Source organism: Melanotaenia boesemani, chromosome 7 (assembly GCF_017639745.1).
Source record: "Melanotaenia boesemani isolate fMelBoe1 chromosome 7, fMelBoe1.pri, whole genome shotgun sequence".
In the NCBI taxonomy this organism is placed as follows: Eukaryota; Metazoa; Chordata; class Actinopteri; order Atheriniformes; family Melanotaeniidae; genus Melanotaenia; species Melanotaenia boesemani.
Genome location: NC_055688.1, coordinates 21,518,477 through 21,541,583, shown reverse-complemented (window position 1 = coordinate 21,541,583; position 23,107 = coordinate 21,518,477). Strand labels below are relative to the sequence as shown.

The following is a 23,107-nucleotide window of genomic DNA, read 5'->3' as shown; positions in this document are numbered from 1 at the left end:
TTATATATATACTTTTTTTTTGTTTTGCATCCTGTCTGATCGTGGCTCTACACCCCCAAAACGAAACCTTTGATTCATACAATGTTTGAAAAAAGAAAGAGCGGAGGAGGAGAATGGCAGAGCAAGATGGGAGGGGGACGACAGAGATAAGGAAAACTAAAAAACAGTGAGAGCAGGCACACACACACACACACACACAGACACACATATATACAATGAGAGGCCAGACCAAATGGCTGAAGGGCTGCTTGGATAATGCATTAGACAGAGATGGCACTCATAGCAGCTACACATGGTAAGAAATGCACTGCTTCTCCAAATGTCCTCCACACACACACATACACACACAAACTTGGCGTACACACACACTCACAGACATGCTTACAGAAAATGGATGACAGAACAATGGATATTTGTTTTTGTTTTTTTTTGTTTTGTTTTTGTATTTGACCTGAAAACATGTTAATTGTGGTAATTCCTGTAAAGCATTATTTAAAGCACTCTACCACCATTAGTGCTGCAGTATACTGAAGGAAATCTGTGGAAATTACCATCCAACTATATGCATGCAATGCAATGGAAAACAGTGCTCGAAAGTGCAAAAATCCCAATGTTAGGAAGGCCACAGGCATGTCAGACCTGTTATAATGCATCCTGGGTGATTATGATCATAAGCAAACACGTTAAGTATGTGTGTTCACACCTGTAAATAAAATTCAATGCAATTCAGTTCAGTTTTATTTGTATACTAGTTCAAAACAAAGCCATCCAAAAATGTGTCCCCATGTGCATTTTAAGTGAAGAAGATGCGACACATCGGTTGAATGCTGATTGGCTGAAAGTTAGTCCGACCCATCAGGGAATGATAAAAACAGATTTAATAGCAATAAAAAGATAATGTGCCAAAAATTATAAATAACAAAAAAGGACAGATGAAAAGTAATCTTCTTTTTCTTGTTTCTCTCTACAATAGTGGCTAACTTCTATATGAGTTCTGTCTTTTCTAAAGCAAAGCAAAACTCAGAGGCAGCACAATCAAGAAGAGCCCACTGCTAAAAAATAAATAAATAAATAAAAAATAAATTAATAATAAAAAAAAAGAGCTGCCCACTGCTAAAAGAAAAATATAAATGAAAAATAAATAAATAAATAAAATAATAAACTGCCCACTGCTAAAAAAAAAATAAATAAAAAAAAAACAAAAAAAAAGAGCTGCCCACTGCAAAAAGAAAAATATAAATAAAAAATAAAATAATTATCCTTGTGTATTCTACTTTGCTTTCTGCTTCCTGTTCATTTGTTAACCTGGTTTGATTTGTTCAGTCACTTTACCTGTTCCTTATTAGTTCATCTGTGTATATATACCCCTTGGCTTCCTTTTCACCTTGCCAGATCATTGTAATCATCCATGTATCCGTAGTTTTTTTCCCCTGTTCATTGTCATCATTAAAACCTTGTTACTCCACTGGCCCGCCTCCTGCCTTGTAAGCCCGCACTTGGGTCCTCTTAACCACGCCTCAACCGTAATATAAACAGCCCAAATAATTCCTAATTAACCTAAAGTTAGCAATTATTTCTTAAAAATAAGTCAAATGGAAATTATTTTTAAAGACACCTTAAATTAAATGTACAATACCAGTACTGAAATTGATGATGTTCTTGTTGCTGACAGGAATGTCTTTGTGGCATTTAGTAATTGAATGGCACAAATTTCATGCACGCACATTTAATCACTTTTCCATAATATCTAATTCTGGCATCACTTAAGATTACACTTTACTGAGTTATGAAAAGACAATTCTATTAAAATTTAACCAATCGGTATGTAATTTGGGGTTTAGATAAGTAGAGATGGGGCTGAGGTTTTAATTCATTCCAGAAGAGGAAGGAGGCACCTAAATAATAGTTTGGTTTTCAGTAACTGCAAGTGATAGAAACAAGTGAAAACGGAGAGATCGTTTATCTACTCTCATAGAAAGTCAGGATCAGATTCACAATAAAATGCAGTACTCTGCTCCTCTTTTCCTTTCAGCTATGTTTTTCTCATTTACTAACCGATTTCAATCACTTCATCTCCAACATTTTAGCAAGAAACATTAAATGACTGCAAATTTAACTAAAACTCGACTGCAGATGTATCAGATTAAAAGCCTATTTAAAACAGAAGACATTAAGAGACTTTTGAGGCACAGAGGGGCTGTTAAAGTGAAATGTGAGCAGGAAGTGAAAGGTGTGATTGGCGGTGTCTCAAAAGCATTCAAAACAGTAAAAAGAAAGCAGCTAAAAATAACTAGTGATTAAAAACACCATTTATTTGAAAATGGAAATGCAAGTATCACATAACTGTATGTAACAAAATAACAGCTAATAAAGTTCTCTTCAACAGATTTTTTTTTTATCAAATTCCTAGTTCTCAATACAGTTTAGGTAAATATTAGGTACAAGTTTTATTTATCAGTATAAATTGCTCATTAACTGTGCCAGCATATTCATCTTTATACTCTTATTGATGTAAAGACTTTGTAAAGATTTTGTGTACCTAATTCTAAAGTGTTACCAAAATAACAGCTGATATGACAGTTGAATAAAAGGCAATAACAGCACAAGCACTGCTGAAAGCACCCACACACCCCCACAAAAATGAAGAGGAGTCAGAAGGCTTAGGGACTAGCTCTTTACTGATATTGATTGGATATACACATATTTCATGGCAGCATGTGGGTGATGGAACTGGTGCTCTTTTGCTGAAGATGCTAGCAAATTCTTGCTAAATGCTGTCGAGCAAAGCAGAAAAGAGGCTTTAATATCTTTAAATACATTTCAGTGTGCACTTGTTTAATTAACCGTAACCGTGTTATTGCATTTAACACTGTCACCTCATCCCATTGAACTGCTCGTGTCCCTCTCTTTTCTCCTGAACAAAAAAATCTGAAGCTTCCATCGCTGATTCAGGAGTCTGGTCTGTCCTGCACAGCACTGCCACATTTCTAGGCCAGTCTCTACTGTGATCAGCAAAAACCTCTTAAATAAAACAAAACAGACAAGCAAGCAAACAAACAAACAGCATTCCCCTCCCTTATCCTTCCTCTCCTCTCTTCCCCTGGCTGACAGTGAGAGCCAGCGAGGGGAGCGGGCGAGCCGATACGGGGCTGAGCCCTGGCAGGTCCTCTGACAATGACCATATGGACCACAGGGGCATGGCAACCTCGGCTTCCAGCAGGACACACATACACCTCCACACACAGTGTCTGCAGCTTCAGGCTACTGCACCTGTAACACTGTACAAACGCCTCTAATAACTGTACATTGAATTTCTGAGGCCAAGTTGCAGCAATGAGTAAACCACTTGATGAGCTGAGGACGCAATACCATTCTCTGCAACCAGCATTTTACACAGGACCTCCATACGAAAGCCACATGAAGGCAGATAAGAGCAGAGCAACTGAGTGGAGGCTTTTAAGGTAAATGTAGGAGGTGAGATTCACACAGTTCAGGCTGTGGGTCACAGCTAAAGCTCTTCAGCTCCCATAATGGTGGCTGACTTGTCTCCACGGTATGATGTCAGCATCTGAGACAGGTTTTTTTTTTTTTTGCAGCCGCTTAATCCCTACCCCCTCTCACAGAGTATAAAAAGCTAACTTTGTCAAAGTGCACATAAATAATACAGTGCACCTTGTCCCTTGTTTTGTTGAGCATTACCTATATTTTTACTCTCTTTACAAAATCATGTTTTTTATAGTGTATGTTTTCAGAAGATATGACATAGAAGATTTGATGAAAGTTGGCTAAAATTAAATTATGTGAATTTGTTTTGAAACCAGCCAATATGATTGTTAGCATATACACTACCGTTCAAAAGTTTGGGGTCACTTTGCCATGGGAATCAATAGGGAAGTGACCCCAAACTTTTGAACGGTAGTGTAAACCCTAGTTTGTAGGAGGTTCTCTATAAATTCTTTTATTATCTTTAACTCGATCAAAAAATATTTATTGTCTTGACTGAATCAATCATCTTTGCTTTCACATGATTGCAGATACTGAGCAGGCCAAAGTCTTTATATCAAACTAGTGCAGAATGAGCAACTTAGGGTGACGTAGTCATGTTACACACAGTAAAATGTTCTTATGACGCATTCGCTGCTGCTCTTTGTAACCAAAGGTGTAAAAAATTATTTTCTGGAATGCTGAATGAGTAATTCATATTTGAAACTATTTTCAGGCAAACAGTACATGCAGATAATATATTTTGTACTTCTTTCATGCTTGAACATATTAAAAGATAGTAGTACGTATGAAGAAACACAAAGCTACATATTTTTTATTTTGAATTATTTTCTTTGCAGAAACTCAAGAGAAAAGATTGGCTCTAGTGCTGTTATTCATTTTTCATTGTGGTACAATATTCTTAAAAGGAACCCTGCCTGTTAGCACGTTTCGACCATAACATATTATTGATGTATTTTACTAAAATAAATTGTTTCTGACCCTGAAAATGGCTAATTACTTTAACAATGGTATGTATTTACTACGTTTCTGAACTACGGAGGTGGCCATTATTTTACTTGCGCAATGCATTCTGGTAGATTACGTATAAGCGTTGCACTCTAGACTAGAATACATGGAAGTGAAGACAAATGCGACTTGTTTTGTGGCAAGTTTTTCTTCTTAAACCGTGGATCCACATGAACAATGCTGCACTGAGCTGTGCTTTGTTTGAGTTTCTAGTCAAAATTAACCAAAACAAAACAAAAAAACAGACCCAGCAACGTTAATCTTTGCTGTTTTCTGAGTGATAAGAAGAGGAGAGCTTTATGGGATAAAGTCTGTGGACAGAACAAAACTTCCCAAAGAACCAGGTTTATGTTCTCCACACTTCTCTCCTTCTTTGAGTTAACTTATTGACCACTGATGCTAATGGTCTGAAACTAACAACAAAACATCAACAACAAGACGCCAGATCGCAGTTCAGGCTGGTGCCAAAAAACATGGAGAGAAACGTCAGAGATGCTGGATGTCCTGCTGTCAGCCTCTGAACCATAAACCCGATTCTGAACCACCGAACCAACCCAGAACCATCAGCCCGACCCTATACATGGAGGAACCTGACAAACCACCGCTTCATTTAGGCCTGCAATCTGGAAGCTTCTAGTTTTTCTTCAACTATGACCGATGCTGCAACTCAAACAGATGACAGCCCATCAGATGCAGCGGTACAACGGCAGCAGATGTCTGTTTCCTGATAACTAAAGATCATCTTTATAACTACGGATCATATTTATGCAGGTAAGCAGCTGGAAAAATAAGAGGAAAACTGTCAGTCTTGTTTCTCAGTCTAAGATAAACTGCCTTGAAGTTTTCACGTGCCGTTATGTACATATCTGTTGATGCAGTTAAAGGTAATCTAGTTGTTTGTGTGATTTTACCGTTTCATTATTATAAAATGTGTAAGGCACTAATGTAATCTGCAGCTATTAGAAAACCCTGATCCTGGAACTTACCGCGAACTGCCGCTAACAGAAAGCAGAGATCTTTGCAGTAAACGTCTCAGTGTGTATTATTAGCCAGTACCTTTTAAACAAACAGACATTTTGGTTGATTCCGTCCTCTTCATCCCTCATCTTTAAGTGTGCTTTCAGTGATTTCTTCCTCACTGTTTCCCTAGTCCATAAGATCGGTTTCACATTGAAAAGACCGAACAGAAAACATTGAGCCAGTATACTGCTATATAGCACTGAGACCGCTACAACCTTTATACGTCTTTACCAACAACATACATAAAGTAAACAACACTGGCGCTGTTCGAGTGAAATTAGTTGTTCAAATTTATTAAAAACTTTAGAGAGTGGCATATTCATAATATATTTTTACAGCTGAAGCGAATGTTTATCAAATTAGGTTTTTTGTCACTACCACCAAAGTTCCCTTTAAACATTTTATCTAAGCACAAATGAAACTAAACCTACTGGTCTAAAGATCTAAAAGATCATGCCCTATTACCTAAGCAAGAGTTTCCCTGTTAGCACAAAATATAATTACGTACTGGCACAGTAACTTTGTTTTGTAACAAACTGACAGCTAGCATCATGAGAACTATGTCTATTAGTTAACTGTGCGAAAGGCCTGAGAAAGAGTAGATCTTTTACATCTGCTTTGTATCGATGATTTTTTTTTTTAACTACAAAATAATATAATTACATCTTTTTTAATAGATTTTTTTAGTTTATTATTATCAGTCTACAATAAAAGCAATGCAAAGAATAAACAAGAAACACAAAATATGTGGATGACACACTGCTAATTTTATGGGAACTTTTAAAATGTTGATTGGGGCAAGAGGGAAGATAAGTCAATATGATGCAGATGTAAAAGAGTAATGTTCAAAGGGGGAAAGATAAAATAAAAAAAATAAATAAACACTTAGATGGTTAACTTTAAGAGGCAAATCCACCTCCATATTTGCTGAGGCACAAACCTCCTATGTCCAAAATTTGTGATTTTCAATTCCCTTCAAAAATCAGTACTATTGGTCACCCTTTATGTCTGTCTGTAGTTTTAATAAATATATTTAACCAAAGATATATGATGTAAAACACAATACCAAGTTTGATGACATTATGTCCATTATTACAAAAACCATACAGTTTTATTCATAGGACGTTTGCATCCGACAGCAGCGACCTGTTTAAAAACCATATTAAAGCTGTCAACTCAGTAATGAAATAGGAAAAGAATAAAAGAGAAATTTTACAAAGGGAAGGACTAAAGAATTTTAAAACAAGACATTTGCAGCCCTGCATTTCTATAAACAATACATCCTCATCATAGATGTTGGGTAAAATATGGTGTGAAGGCCAGAGGTGGCCCTTAGGCCATCTCAATCTGGTCCACAGTAGTCTTAAAAAATTAAAAATAATCACTAAAAAACAGCAATGTTTTTAATGAATGTTGAAGGAGGGAGTGCTGTTTAGGTTTTGGAATAAAACAGGCTTTCAGTTTTCTTTGCCAGGTTAGTGAGGTCAGTACTTGAATATTGCTGTATTCATCTTTTTTTTTTGTTTGTTTTTCTTTCTTAACCAAAGCATGTTAACTATAAAAAAAACAGTCTAATATAGCTGCAAAGCATAATGTTTCTAAGAAATAGTCAGCCACAAATAAGCAATGAAATGTTTGCTATGTGATGCAAGCAAATTAGAGTAAGCCTTTTGCTGACTGAATTTTTAAGACTAATGATGACATTTACCATTCTGTGCTCATGTTTTAATTTAATTAATGTGTGACCCTTCGATTGCTTTAAATGAGTTGATATGGTCCTTTAAAAAAGAAGTATTGCCCGCCTGTCATAGCTTAAAGACCTGAACTTTTAGTATCAGAATGGTACTGTTTACATTACATTTAAAAAAAATCAATTTGTGTGGCAGTACAACAAAAACAGACATAAAATAAATATAACGATTGATTTTAAAGCTGGAATTATACTAAGTTTAATTTTTCAAAACCCAACAACACACCCACATGACATGGGTGAGAATAAAACTTTTCCTGCATGAATACATTCAGCAGGACTTAAACTGGCCTGGGCCCACTGCACTCTACCGCTTCCATCACAGTCTTTGACTATTGTTAAAGAGGCAACAAATGCACCAAGCATATGCAGGCAGGATGTCTGTCAAAATCTGTTGGTCTACAGACCATTGCTAAACCATCTTCAAATGTAAATAAATTAATAAATAAATGACGTTGCCCTAATCTGCTGGCCAACAACAGAAATTATCATCTGACGTGTTCGGAGAGAACAGACAGGACCAAACAGTGAAACTACGTGAATGAGATCTGCAGACAAAGCTGGGACTTCACAATGTCCCTTTTTTAAACATAATTATTATAGAGGTTAGGGTAGCCTGGCATCACCAGGAAGAGACTCCCAGGGAATTTTATTAGGTTTTGGTTTTTGTTTTTTAAGAAGACTTAAAAGTTTAGTCTTCCTCTATCCCCGTCTTGTCATTTTCCACTGATTCTGAATTTAGTTTTCAGTGCATCTTGTACTTATAAATGACTGTATTTACAATCATACATACATACATATACAATCATGCACCATGAGGCAACTTGTTTCTGTGAGGGTTAATTCTGGTCCTCAACAAATAAAAAGCTCTCTGACAACATAAAGCTTTACTGAACTACGAGCAGAAAAGCTCAAAGGAAATCTGAATTTTGTTTTCCTTTTTATTCTTTACTGAAATACTTAGGTGTGTGAAATTATCTTGGGTTTTTTCCCCATTGTGCTGGATTATGTCAATTACATTACATTACAGAAGGATTCTGTTGCTGTTGTTAACAGATAAGTGCCACAAAATATTTACTTATTGATACAAATTCCTTTAATCCAGCCATATTTGGATTTGGGCTGCAGAAGCAAAAATCTGAGCAGAGATCCCCACCCCACCTCATCCAGCAGAGATATAATTCTCTCCAGCAATTCCCGGGTCTGCCCCCGGGCCTCCTTCTGGTAGAGCATGTCCAAACCACCGCCGATGCAACTGCCCTTCTTTTCAATAATAGCTATAAGCCTTCTGTCAATGCAGTCTTTCTGTTTCTCGATGTGTTTGTGATCTATTTTCTCTGAATAAGTAACCACGACATTCGAAATGCTTCTCAAATAGTCTTCTTCAATGTAAATCTTATGTTTAAGAAGAGTCCATAGTTCTCAGAAAGGACTGGGTTATTCTCTCTTCTTGGAGGTCAGATGAGCAGTTTAATACATGAACACAGTATGTGATGAAGCACAGTCCTGAATAAAATTCTTATCCTTAACAAGTTTAAGATTCACAATCATTTCCTAAAATCCTTTGAATTAAAATTAGTTATCTCTAGGCCAAATCTTGACTCATCAACTCGTCAGTCTTACTCAGCAGGGGTCATACTTCAGTCCTTTTTTTTTTTTTTTATCTATACCCTGTTTCTAAACAAATCTGGGCGCAGGTAATGCTGAAGTTCAGGAATATGGTGATAGCTAGTTCATTTTTTCACAAATTTTCTCAATTTCTATCAATTGTTTAGTAAAAGCATTTTTCAATCTTTAATTTTACGTTGTCAGAAAAATTCTCCTTTGTTGGTTCATAGTGCCTTATGATTATGCAAACCTTAACATAAATAAATTAATGCCTTGCCTGTCTGTTAGAAACATAAACAGAAAAGTAATGGATGGATTTTGATGAAATTTTCAGATCGGAATCACCGCCTGGATCCAGGAATTTTTTAATATTAGAGAACTGTCAACATTCCAATAACCCCAAAACTGCCAGAGGGGGTCATTTTGACACCATGCCAATATACCATAAAAATGATAAACATAGTATTTACAGAAGCCAATTTTAGTTTGTCTGTTAACAACATAATTTAAAAGGTTATGACCAGATTTTGATTAAATTTTCAGGAAATGTCCGAAATTGAATTAAGGAACAAGTGATTACATTTTGGGGGCGATCTGAATGACGATCTGGATTCAGGAATTTTTTTCAAGGGTTCTTTACTATTGGAAGGTAGGGATAATTCTGCTATTACAGTTTTTAACTCATTAGATAATGCCCAGAATCATTGGCAAAATATTACAAAATGACATCATGATATATGTTATAATCTGACATTGTTTGACGCTGATCATGTTGATATTCTAGATCTGGTGAGCTAGAAGGTTAAAAAAAAATTGGTACTGGTGGGCTGGAGGGCCTTTTGAAGTTTTTCTCAGGTGAGTGACCCTGTGGCTTGGCAGAGGTCTGCTCTTTCTGAGTGCTTCTAGTTATTATTATTTTACACATATGTATAATAGAAATGATTACATCAATAAGTGTCAAATATCATTATCTGAAGATATAAAATGTGAACAGAAATAATAGAATAGACAGAGTAGTCACTATCACAACAGCTGGGCACCACATGCATTTGTGAATTTCTCTGTAGACTTATTTATATTTCTTAATACCTAAAAAGCAAGCATCCAGTAATGATGAGTCACACTCAACAAGATGTATAGGCAGGAGTTGCATCTCCAGGTGTCTGCATCTCCAGAAGATTTGGAAGTAAATGTGTGGCTATTCTGAGTGTGTTTGAATTCAGACAGCATACATCTAAGACAAGCTCTCAGATAAATCTCTCTTGATCTGATGAGAATATTGCTGGTTTTAGAAGGAGCCTTTCAAGATCACAGCATGGGACTCAGCTCAAGACATTTGGAAATGGAGCACTTGTAAATCCCATCTGTTAATACTCTCTGGAATGCTGTTACAGGAATGGCAAATCAAATCCGACCCAACAAAATCTCATCAGACAGATGTACAAACCAATGACACCGATAAATCAATGTGACTGTAAAAGACACACACACTCACACACCCACACACACACATACACATTTCTGATCAAGGCCTAAAGGCTTTTAAAAAAGTAATTACCTATGAGAGTATTTGACAAGGAAGGTCTGAGTCTGAGCATTCATTTAAAAACCTACTACTACAGAAACCTGTAACAAACAGTAGTTCTGGCAGATAATTTTGGACTAAATCTTAATACTAATAAATAAAGTAAAATCCAATTAATATTTAAAGCTAATCATAGCCACAGAGTTGGAGAACACACAAAGACAGATTGAAGCCCGCTGGGGGAAGAGGGAGCTTTCTGACTGATGATCCCAGTAGACTGAGGTCTCTACTTTTCTCAGATTTAAATTCAAAAGCGGTTGTTTTAAAAGAATGTTCTTATAATCCCAGCTGAAATCAGCCATAATTAACCTAGCAAGCTCTTGACAAAAGAGGTACAATCATTTTGTAAATAGATAAAAGAGAAAAGAAATTAATATGGCATCATTATGTCTCAGGGTGTATAATGATTTCCTCACACATACATGCAATGTTCATGGCTACAAGAGCCATTTAAAAATGTCAATGATGCAGCTATAAAAAGCCAGCTCAGATCTCTCTAAATGACTGTGCAAGGTTACTGCATTTCATCATGCTAGTGTCTAAAAACACGACTGTTATGAAAGCTATAGCACAATATTCCTGTGTGATTGGGCATGTTTGATTACTGCCCTGCTCTTCAGCTGTGTAAGGTAGTGGGGGAAGGGAAGCATTTCCCAACAACGATGAGCAACGGTGACTGAGGAGAGCTGGAAGGGTGGGGGCGATTGTAGATAAGCGGTTCCATCCATGGTGTGTTATATAGCCGGTTCATGGAAAGGGGGGGGGCACATGCACATGGCTGTTTTAAGAGACAGAGGGACAGATGCTTGTCCACAGTGTCAGCGCCTCTCTTGCTTCTCTCTCTGACAGCGCCACCAACTGCCTCCTCTTACATAACCCCCTCCCCCTCTTCAGGGCCGCTTCCTGCCTTTATTATCTTATTTCTATCCTTTTCAACCTTTTCATTTTTACCCCACTGGACAACACAACCCCCCCAATCCCAGACTTCTTATCTGCAATCCCAGCTCATTTAATTCCACTGTAAAAAATGTTGATAATCTTGTACTTGTACTGTAAGGCACAAATGCCAGGTTGCTTTCTCTATAGACTTTTGAGTGCAAGGGAGCAAACATCCTTTGAAATGAAGTCAGTATTGCACAGAGATGTTTATTTATGGAGCCTCCTGTTCATCAAACATAAATGAAGCAAAATGTAGTTCAAATTCAAGTTTCATCAAACACGTACTGATATAAAAGCTGAATATTGAATAAAAATCCTGTAAATGAGCGGCAGAAAAAATTTGGTGTAGTACTGATGGAGACTTAAACCTCTATGTGAGCAATAATTGCTTACATAATCACATCTGCTGCATGTTTTTAAATGTGTGAAACATGAAATATGCCTGATTGTTCTGGATTTTGTTATAATCTAACATAAACCATAAACCACATCTATTTCTTCTGCCTACCCCCTCCCCTTCCCCCCCAAAAAACTAAAACCCCTCCTTGGCTGTTGTAATCTGCTAATATCAGCCAGGTTGCGGCTCATGAAGGCTCAGCTCAGGAGGCTCTCGCTCACTGTTCGGGAAATTTCAGCCTCCATTTTCTTCTCACCCTCCTTTCCCTTTCAAAAACATGATCAGACACGAACAGAGGCGATAGAAACAATGCAGGGGCTTCACATGCTGCAAATACGAGACTGTGTAGACGCATACTCATGCACAGCAAGAACCATTCCTTGAATCTCATGCTCTCCAAGCTACCCTTCCCCCATCCGAGATCTCTCTCATGCTCACATACGTGCACCTTGCTTAATTAAAATCTGTGCTTCTGAAGCTGTCCTGACCTTTTCTCAACTGTAATTTATAAACACATTTGAATAAATGGGGATAATAGAAAAAAATTAAGCAATGGAAAGAGGCAGTTTTCTTCACTCAGTGCGACTTGTAAGTCAGGCAGCATTTAAAACAGGTTCTCCATTTGTATTACACAACACATTCATCATACTGTGATTCCTTTAACCAAACGGCTGGCTAATCAAGAATAGAACTGGCATCAAAGATTGGTTTCATCATCTCCTCCTCTACTCTTAGCTAATGAGACATAAACCTTCTTTCAGTGTATCACTAACAAATATATTGCTTACATCTAATTTCCAAAGTCAACCATATAATCTCAGAGCTGCAGGTTTGAGGGGAAAAAAAACTTAATAATTGCAAGCAGTATTCCTGGGATGCTTCTGTAAAAGAAAATTTAGCATTTTTTAGCCTATGTTAACAGCATCAGCAGAAGCATTAAATGACAATACACTAGGTGTGTTAAATCTATAGGCATTAGTCATCTGCATCAATCCCAAACATGAAGATCATCTTCATGTGTGTGCAGTGAAACCAGATTAGTCCTGTTCCAGTAGAGGCACCACAATCAACAAATGGGTAATGGAGGGCTTGAGATAAATGCCAAATATCTACTCTCTTCCCTTAATAGACAAGCACAGCTGATCCATGATCAATGTTTTTACTTCAACAACTCATCTGATCTCAGCCTTTCTTGTCAGGCCCTACAAGCCTGAGCTATGTAACACAGAGAGGAGGAAGAAGGGTTACCTGGTCATACCACTCCCGGTTGGTACAGGTGCACTCAGGCCACCATCCTCCTTGTCCACTGGAGTTGTTGCCATTTACTTTGGGACCACTCTTGGATTGGCCCTTTGGATTTGGGCCTCCAGGGCCCCCACCAGACATTATCTTGCCCTTACTTCTCCCCAAAGTGCCCCCTCCTCCTCCCATGCTTCCACCCCCTCCTGAGGCTGGAGGGGGTAAGGTCTGGCCTCCCCCATACCCTGGTGGGTATCCATAGGGCTCAGTCTGCCAGTCTCCTCCATATGCTGGGGCGTCCATCCTACGCAGGGCAGCCATACGGGTCACCTCATAACATTCTGGACACTTGCAGCAGTGGTGGTGTTTGTGCATGCTGGCTGTGCTGGCTGGACTGACGCTGAGATGAGCCGCGTGGCACTCTGTCTCTGCTGCCTCTTCAGATCTCACACAGCACGCTGTGATCGGCTCACAGAGTGCTAAAGCCGATGGAAATAGCACTAATCACAGGAATTTCTACAGATTTTCCCTTTTTCGTCAAATCCTGCCACTTTCTACTTTATTCCTCTCGGATGCAAGAAAAAAATAAAAAGATTGAGAGGGATGAGAAGCAGCAACAGGAAAACAAAAATACAAAATGGGCACGTAGTCTTTGTCCTCTTGACGTAGAAGATCAAAGGAAATATTCAAAATATTGTATGCCACCACACAATCAGAGACCAGCCCTGATGATAAAAATTTCTTCTTGCTTCTCTTGGTTCACAGTGATACGCATATAAATTCATAGATATATATTTCTTTGTTTATATATCATATATATTTACACACACAAATACATATAAAAATATTAATATAAACAGACAAGCACAAATACAGATATGTACAAGGATAAATGTATATATATATAAATATCTATATGCGTGTGTACAAATATATATATATAGATATATAAACAATATGTATAAATAAATGATATCCGCAGATGAAAATCTTCCTGTTTAGATTCTTTGTATCTTCCGTTCAGTCAAAAATTTCACGTTTTCCCTCCAACGTTGAAAATCGTTGTCTTTCGCTCTCTTTTCCCAGCCTGCAGAGAGGAGCTGAGCACTGGATCGCCTCTCAGTCAGCTTGCCCTAGATGTGGATTATTCAGAGGGATGTGAGCAAGCAAGAGGGAGGTGGTTAGAGAGAGATAGAGGCAGCAAGGGAGGGGAGGAGAGGGATACGTAGCAGCATCCCTCTAGCACCTCAGCCCTGACAACCACAGCCAATCAACTTGCAGCGCTGCCATCAGCAGCAGCAGCAGCACCAACAGAACTGAGCGCTTCACTAGCTGCTCTTAAAGGGCCAGCAGCACCTAAGCCTCACTGCTGCCTGCTTTTGGTGAGAAGGTACTTTTTCACTGATTATGCCACAATAAAAATAAAAATAAAATAAAAAAACATTGCATGTGTTCTTTCATTAAACCTTGTCAAGAGAGAAGGTCAGGATATCTTAATCTGCAATCTCTCAATGACAACCCTATACTCTAATCCAGCCACTGGGAGTCTAATCCATGTTTTTCATTAGACCAGTGCAGCTAAAATCCAACTTACAATGAGCACCTCTGTTCCTGTGACTGATCACTGGTCACCTCCTCGGTCATCTCCAGTTCAGCCGCAGACTTAACAGCTTTCTTGTGTCAACTTTAGGCTCTATGTCACAGCACACACCTGTAAATAATCTCATAATGGAAGAAGGAGCAGCAGATGAAAATCCTTTTCCTTGTGGCTATCAATAAAACCTTCCTCTCATCAGAGAAAGTCTTTGAATCACTGTATTACTTTGCGTCATTCTTAATCTCTCCTATTCTAGTGATGCAAAGCTGTGTTGTTGTATTATTTTACTGCCCATGTGCAGGATCTGGTCAAAATAAGTGCTGTGGGAGAAAACTGCACTCATGAAGCCTCATTTATGAAACATAGGGGAATAATACTGCGTTCACAATGATGACATCAACACATGTGTACCGAACCAACAAGATTACACGCTTGGGCTTTCGAGTGGGTGGAGGAAGAGATTGAGAGAGAGAATGTGTGAGGGGGTAAAAAAGAGAGAAGATACTATATGGCTTTCATGTATCTGTAGCAGATATATTTTCAGTAATGTGACAGGACTGCATGAGCCATTTTGCATGCTTATGAGTTTGTGAGTTGATCCCAGCTAGATATAAAATATCCCGACACTGAGGGTGAAGTTTTATCTTTACAGAATACTCAGAGAGAATGTTACAGTGTCGCCATTAAAGCCCTACATATATGCATTATTAATGAAATGTGACAGGGAACGGAGCTGGGTGTGTCTGCATGGGGGAGAGAGTATGTTTATACATAGTCTTTATATTAGAGTGCTAGCTCCTTTTCAGTGTTTTGATAAATATTAGAGGCAGTGCCTTTAAATATTACATATACAGTATATCAATGTGATGTGTGCATCCTTCCTGTCAATCTGAACAGGATCTTAGGATGAGGGCACGCTGTTTTGTATTGCAGCTCTACCTGGAGGCACACGCAGCAGGCTCAGCCACACATAATTACATGCAACAGTAACTCACTTCATTATAATGATATTCTTTCACTCTAACCTACAGAGATTTTCCAAGCAAAGAGCAGCTGCAAACCTTAAGATTCAGCCACAAACCCGTCCGAAGGCGGAGCTTAGAAGCAGCAGCTTTAAAGACTGATGTAAGCGAATTGATCCCAGCACACATGACTGACTGCATGTTGCAACCATCCTTACCCACCACAGTTCCATCACTCCTATAAACTGTTCACATATTTACCAATAAGTGCTGTCAAGGAGATTGCAGTGTGAAAACAAGATAAACATACAGTATGGCACAGATTTTGAGCAATGGGAAACTGGATAAAAGAAGATTTGAAAAAAGAATGATCCTTCTGCACTGAACAAACACAGCTGGGTCAGTGTTCACATGCTAAAACATCTAAGATATGAACAGTTTGTGTCCGTCTGCAATGTTTATTAGCTAAAGGGGAAACAAATTTCTATATAAAATCTTTGTAGAGACAATTAACTGGTGGTTTTCAGTGGCAGAAAATAGGAAGTTATTACTTGCCAATCAAATGAGGGCGTTTAGAGGGAGAGATAACACTGTGAGGATTGTTGCAGTGTTGGTGGTCCTGTCTTGGAAGATAAGGTTTTTATGGGATTTTTATTATAATTAAAATTTTCTATTGTGAAGTGCGCATTTTGTATTGACTTGCCAACGTGATATTTCTAAACAACCTCTGATCATTTCAGAAACATTTGAGTGATGAGCTGATAACATAAAAACTAGGCAGGACTGCTAATTTTTACTACATCGCACTTCTCACTGACTACCATTTTCATTTTCTATCGACACCTTAAAGTCTTCATGCTTGTTTTATTCGATGACTCATTTATATTATATTTATATTTATATATAGTTATAATGGAATTTCTGAAGTGGCTAGACAAAATACTAATTATATGTTTAGATGATAAAATGTAAAGCTAAAATAAAGTAAAAAGTGATGCTTGTGTGTGTGCAGTCTTTGTTAATAATGTGTCCAAATATAAGGCTCGACAACAGTGTTAAATGATTTATGTTTAGAATTAAGGCTGTGGCTTGCAACATCTACTGGTAAATGGGAGGGGAAAAAAGACGATTAAAGGAGGAAGTCATCTAATGCGTTTGAACAGAGATGCTTCTCTGCATCCCACCTTGAAGCATTTTTGAGCTCAGCATCAGCCTGCACAGCCCTTATTACATAAACCTACCTGGACATCCTGTAACAAACACATATACAGTATACATACACAACCATGCAGTCATGATGGGCATTACAACCCTCAACCACTTCATGCACCGTGTGTTGAGCTTTTTAGTCATTTCTAGGCATTTCTCAGAAAAGCTGTGCGACTGCTCCTTCGTCACCTGACCGGATGCAGCACCATAAAAGGGCAGTCGGTAGTGAGGCAGTCTTAAAGTGGCAGCTTCTTATCAACACATACTAAGCTTCTCTACTACAGCTTTTACTTACTACAAGAAATAAAGGGGCAAGTTTTATAGACCTCTCTCAGAAATCATTAACTCTCATTTCCACTGTAGACAGCTGATAACTCATATTTTAGGAAAGTAAATATAGCTGTAAAGTTTAAGCCCTCTGGGTTCAATAATCATAGATCTGTAAAGTGTGACTGTGGAGGAGGAGGAAATATGAAAGCAAAAGGTGGAAGATCTCAATACAAAATGCGAGTGAGACTTAGAGGAATGAAAGATCAGCTGGGTGCTGATGTTCTCCCAGCAATTCAGATGCAGAAAACAAAAGCTACAATGCTCACAGTCCAATTAATATGCCTTAGTGTCAAAGAACAGCTGCTCCACAACACAGACCAAAACCATAAACTCTAACTGATGGAATAATAAGTAAAAGAAGAATACTCATTGAGGAAAGCAGAAATAGAGGGTAATGATTGAGATGTGAAGAGAGGAGAGTGTGAGATTGTAGCAGAGCTGTGCTGCTCTGGAACAGTGCTTGTGTGGATTTTGTAAATGCATAAAAAGAACTGAAAAGGAAGACGGCTTTGAAAAGGGCTGCAAGTAGGAGATTAAAAGACTAGCTGGAAACCAACAGGAAGGTGAAAGCATTTGGCAAAATATGATGAAGGTGCTGAAGGTCCAAGACAGCTGCCATAACACAGGAGAAATGGAGCTAAGGTGCCCCGTGTGTGGGCAGAAATGCAATGACTAGAGGGGGCTTTGCTGAAGCATGGTGATAAACAGAAGGGGAAGAAAAAATAGAGAGGAAAAAAAGCAGAAAGATGCAGAGAAAACAACAAAGTGCTTATGCATCTGTGAGTGCATGGGAATGCAAAATTAACTGTGTAATTACCCATTGACCTTGCCATAGAGTGCAGTGCACCTGAAATCAGTGTGCTTGCTGTGTGTGCATCATTGCAAATGTGCTCAAAGTGTATATGTGTTAAAGCAGAGCAGAAAGAGAGCGAAGAGGGAAAAAAAAACAAAGACACAAATTAAAAGAGGAATGAGAAACAGGATGAAAAGCAGAGAAGCGAGGAGAGAGACAGATAGAAAAAGAAAGAGTCAGAGCAGTCTGTAGGGATGCAGGCGGGGGAGGAATCTGGTTTCCATGGCAACCCGAGGAAGGCTGAGCTCTGGGTGTCCATTCCAGCTCTGCACTGCACCGGCCCTTGCCTCTCAGCTGACTTGCTTTCCCTCTCCAGCCTCCCCCACTACATCTTTCTTTGCCCCCTCCCCACCTCCCTCCAACTCCCTGTTCCTCCTCAGCTCCCCCACCTCCCCCTGTCGTGTGACAGAAGCAGGCTCAAACACACACACAACCTGTACTGTTGCTGGATTTTTATGCAGTCATACTCATAGAAGCTTAGTGAACCCATGTGCTTATTGCCTGTATCATCCTTCCTTTTACCCCCTTCAAGTACCCTGATCCACACGCTTACTCCCCCACCACCCCCTCACTGCACCAGATCTGGGCTCAGCTGAGAAGCCAACGCCTGCGGTCACTGTGATGCCATGTGCCATGGGCCATGTTGTAAAGGGGAACAAATGTGAAAACAAGGGCCTTTGCTGAGGAACATGGCAGTCTATGAGATGTATCTGGCCAACCTGTAAAGAAATGTTATGATGTCTTCCTTTTCAGCTAACTGGCCAAACATGCCTGTGTTTAAAACTCAAACAAGAAGGTGGTTAACTGAAAACTGAAAACATGGGTACACTTCCAGCCTGTGCTTATAAAAAACAATCCAACAAGCAAAAGCATAATCTCTTGGCTTGTTTAACCTGTTTAAAATATGAATACTACCACAATGTAAATTTACTCTACAACAAAATGTAAGTCTTGTAAGACAATCTGTTTTCCTCCTTAACCAAGAATTTTATAAAAACAAATGTTTTTTAAGGAGCTGAAGAATGTACTGAAAGCACTAATCTTCAACAGAAAAAATCCTTTTTTTATTTTAATGATTTTCACTAGAGAGGAAGGGTACAAAAATAACTAGTAACCAACTGTGAGACAAATGCAGTCCACAAAAAAATCCAAGTTTTGCCTCAGAAACATAGTGAAGTGGCAAGTATAGAGCTCTACAAATGCTGTAACGTAGTAACACACATGTATGTGCAGAATGAGGTGGGGGGTTGTAAATGTGCTTTGTTTGTGTGTGTGTTTAAAGAGACTAGAATTAGGTGTAAATTGCTATTATATATACTTTGGTGTTTTATTTTTATATACATAAATTGGTTTTATTATGTAAAGCACTTTGTGCTGCTTTTTGTATAAAAAGTACTTTATGAATAAAATTTGATTTGATTCATACTAGGCTTAACTTTTTCAATTAAAAAAATTGTAATTTAAAAAGCTCTCAGTCAATTCTAATCCACACATTGTAGTTGTAATAATGCAGTTTGTCCTATGCATAAATAAAAACAAGTATGAATAACCCCCTGCAGAGTATGTAATGTGTTATTAGAACATTAGAAGTGCTGTTCAGTGGATCTTACTCTATCAACAAAGCCCAAATAATTCTTGTTCCCTCTTTTAGTCTTGATGCACAGCTAACTGGTTAATGGCTACAACCTAATACTTAATGAACAGAGGTATTGACCTTCTACATACGACAATGAAGCACATAGTCAAGACAAAATGTTGCACAAAAGAGCTCAAAGAGCAAACATTAAATAATTAGTACTTTTTAAATTCATGACAGGTGTAGGAACTTCATGGCAACCCATCTAAACCTGAGCTTGTAGGATTCCAAGTTATTAATTAGCACTGTTTTTGCATCGTAATAAATCTTAGCTTTTTTTGCGAGTTTAAGGATGCTTCTCTAGATCATGTTTTAGACATGTTTTCAACATAGTTTACTAGTGAGTTCACCACATAAAAAGGCAGACAAAGCCCCGGTGACGTCACATGTGAATTCTCTATATTTCACGCTCTCTAACTTTCATGAAGTTAAGCTAAGTAATCTTTACAAATAGCGAACCTTCACCCCAGTGATGCTTACCAGTCTGTCTTGAGGCTACAGCATAAGTTGATCTTTCAAGGTTTGACTGTTTTACTACTGAATAATATCAATTACAAATGTTTGGAGTTTAATTAACAAATAAATAATGCCAGAAGCTTGTGATGTTATTAGCATCAGAATGATCAACAGTAATTATCAGCATTCTGGACTTCAATGATTCCATTTACTCAAAAGAATTAAACTTATCCTCACAAATCAATCCCTGGACCCCTGCAATATGATTATGTGGCAACATTAATATAGTGCTCCACAGGTAATTAACCACTCTGAGTGGTAACTAACATTTTATGATTGGGGTAAGTTTGTGTTGGATCACATCATCTAAAGTATCATGTTGTAGAAGTTGGTATTCCTGATGTCCACTGTAATCACTAAGAAGTTCTGGGAAACATCTGGAAAACTTGTTAATTTTGTTTGTTGTTCTTCTATTTTTATTTTTTCCTGCTTACCTTTGGCATATCTACATGGGAACGAGCCACAAGGCCGGAAACTCGCTCTACTTTGTGAGGACTCTTCCTGCTGGTCACTCTCACACGAGACACAACCTCATCCTCCTGGTCCTGCAGCACAGAGAGAGGTGATTATTTTTTAAAAATTCTAGATAAAAACAACTTAGATGCTATCCTCCTTCAATGATCAGGACACTGTGGTGAATAGCAATCCCAATAACAGACTGGTGACCTGTTCAAAGTAAAAGCTACCTCTCATCTGCCTCTTTGCAATCCCAAACAGGATAAAACAGGTATAGAAAATGCATAGATGGATGTAATGGTGGAAGTGTAAAACCCTCAGATGTTTTACTTTGCTGAAACTAGAAGAAAAAAGTAAAAAATCAGGTGTGCTGGAGATGCCCTATGCAAAGATGGTAAGGGAGTGGCGTGTTGAAACATTAGCTGCCAACACTCAAGGTGAACACACATAAGCACCAGTGATAGACACGCCCAGCTGAGGAAAATGAAAACACATGGCCACATTTAAACAGCAAATTTCCCAACAAGTACAAGAGAGGTGACAGCTTTGTTGTGCAAGGTTCGTTTTTTTGATAAACAAAAATAGTGAAGCTAGAATAATACAACTAATGCTGAATAATAACACAACTTCATATCAAACCCGGGAACGAATGATGAGCTGCTGCAAGATTTCAAATGTATCCTTGCTACTAGCAATACTGACTATGCTTTACAGAGCACTTAACTTAAAAAAAAAGTATTCAACTTTTTTTTTTTTTTGACGCTTGAGTTAATTGTGTAATCAAAATTAGGCTGTTCAATAAAAAAATAACTTGTCTGCACGATCCAAGAGGATAACCTGCACCTCACTAACCACAGTCTTAGAAATAAACTAAAAAAATTATTTAATTTGAGTACTTAAATTAATACCTTTGCACAAATAATTTTACTTTCACTTGAGTATGATTCACCATTGTTATAGTACTTTTGCATAAAGGTAATTATTTTAGTTTTCTTTGCATCTTGGTTGAATATTCTTTGTCTGCAGGCTAGGCTGACCAACTGCTAGCTCTAGCTTGACATTCAAAAAAGAAAAATAAGTGTGCCTCTGCTTATCTTTGAACCAACTAGAATGTAAAAGAAAGGATTAATTCACAGTTCAGTAGTATTTGTTGCGGAAACAGTCACTTGCCTGAGGATAACAGGGCTGCTTGGTTGATTTAATATTTTCCTTTATAACAAATTGTGCTCAAGTTTTTATAGGCTCAAATGGAAGCAAACTTGCACTTAAGCAACCAAAATAAATGAACTTAGACATGTATAGTTTTATGGTGACCACACTATAAAACAAGGTCTTTTGTACCTGAAATTCACCAGGATCAGTCACAATTACGACCACACAGACTTATAGCTGTCAGCAGAGGGCAGCCTTTAGAGCAGGTCATCACTGATGCAAAGTTGAAAAAGCATGACCAAAAGATTTAACTCAAAATGAATGCTTCTTTTGTTTGAAACGGTCCTCTATCTCTCTCCCAGGAAGTAAAATTAAACCAGCTCATATATCCAAGTTGAAAAGACAAATATTTATATAAAAACAGCCATCGCTGTAAGCATGCAGGCTGCAGTGCTGCAATAGACTAAAACTACATTTATAGCGGGTTTGTAGTATTTTTTTCACTTTTTAAATAATGAATCAGTGCGGATTAAACAAACTGTTATTTCAGTGAGTTCTGCTTTGGCAGCTTCATTCCCATTTGGCAGAGGTGACAGGCAGGTCAACTGACAGCAGCAAAGCCAGAGCTGCCCCTCCCAGCTGCCTGCTTTGGGAAATAGTGGCAGCTAAAAGCATGCCCTTTGCACTGTGCACTGTGCACTGTGCACTGACATTCACAGACATATACATATGAAATTTTGCAGACATACTTGAAATGAGCTCATTAATTAAATATTTCAAGTCAGACAATATCTAATATTTATGAAATGTCTAAAATGTTTTGCTGACCGTTATACTCTAAGTCATTTCATGATTATTACGCAACAAACTCAAACATTACAATTTCCATGCAACCCAAAAATAAACTTGCATAACAACAACTATTAAATTTACTAGCTTTCTACAAACAATTTCTTCTCTTTCATTTATTTTCCAACAGGAGCTCCCCTCTACTCTCACCTGCTCCTCTGCACCAAATCAGTGAATTTGCAGACTTATTTAGTTTCCCTCCCATCCTCCACTCAGGTGACAGCATGGCTGGAATACTGATGAGCACCTCACTAGGTGTCCATTAAGCAAATCTCGTTCTCTCTCACAAACTTCCCAACAGGACGACTACATCTGTCCTTTTTCTTCTCTCTGTTCAGGACTGTGCCTGAGTCTCGCAAGCAGCTGGAATCCAGAGAAATCATGATGGAGGCAGGGCCAGGAGCCACGCAGCACTTGAATTAGAAGCAAGACAGGGTGGATCACAGGAGCACTGAATGGCGCTTAGGCGAACAGGATAAAGTTTAGACCATGGTCAT

General features: G+C 38.2%; 1 protein-coding gene across 11 annotated transcripts in view; it reads right to left on the bottom strand.

Annotated features, from left to right (window-relative positions):
• Nucleotides 1-23,107, bottom strand: part of dlg3 (discs, large homolog 3 (Drosophila)) — a 102,031-nt gene that overhangs the window by 56,461 nt on the left and 22,463 nt on the right. For 8 of the 11 annotated variants that reach the window (XM_041990579.1, XM_041990582.1, XM_041990577.1 and 5 more), the window contains exon 4: nt 20,588-20,698. In XM_041990579.1, coding sequence (XP_041846513.1) covers nt 20,588-20,698 — 111 coding nt within the window. Of the gene's footprint in view, nt 1-13,059; nt 13,897-20,587; nt 20,699-23,107 lie in introns of those variants that run through there. The other 3 variants (XM_041990583.1, XM_041990578.1, XM_041990586.1) reach the window with 3 other exon arrangements.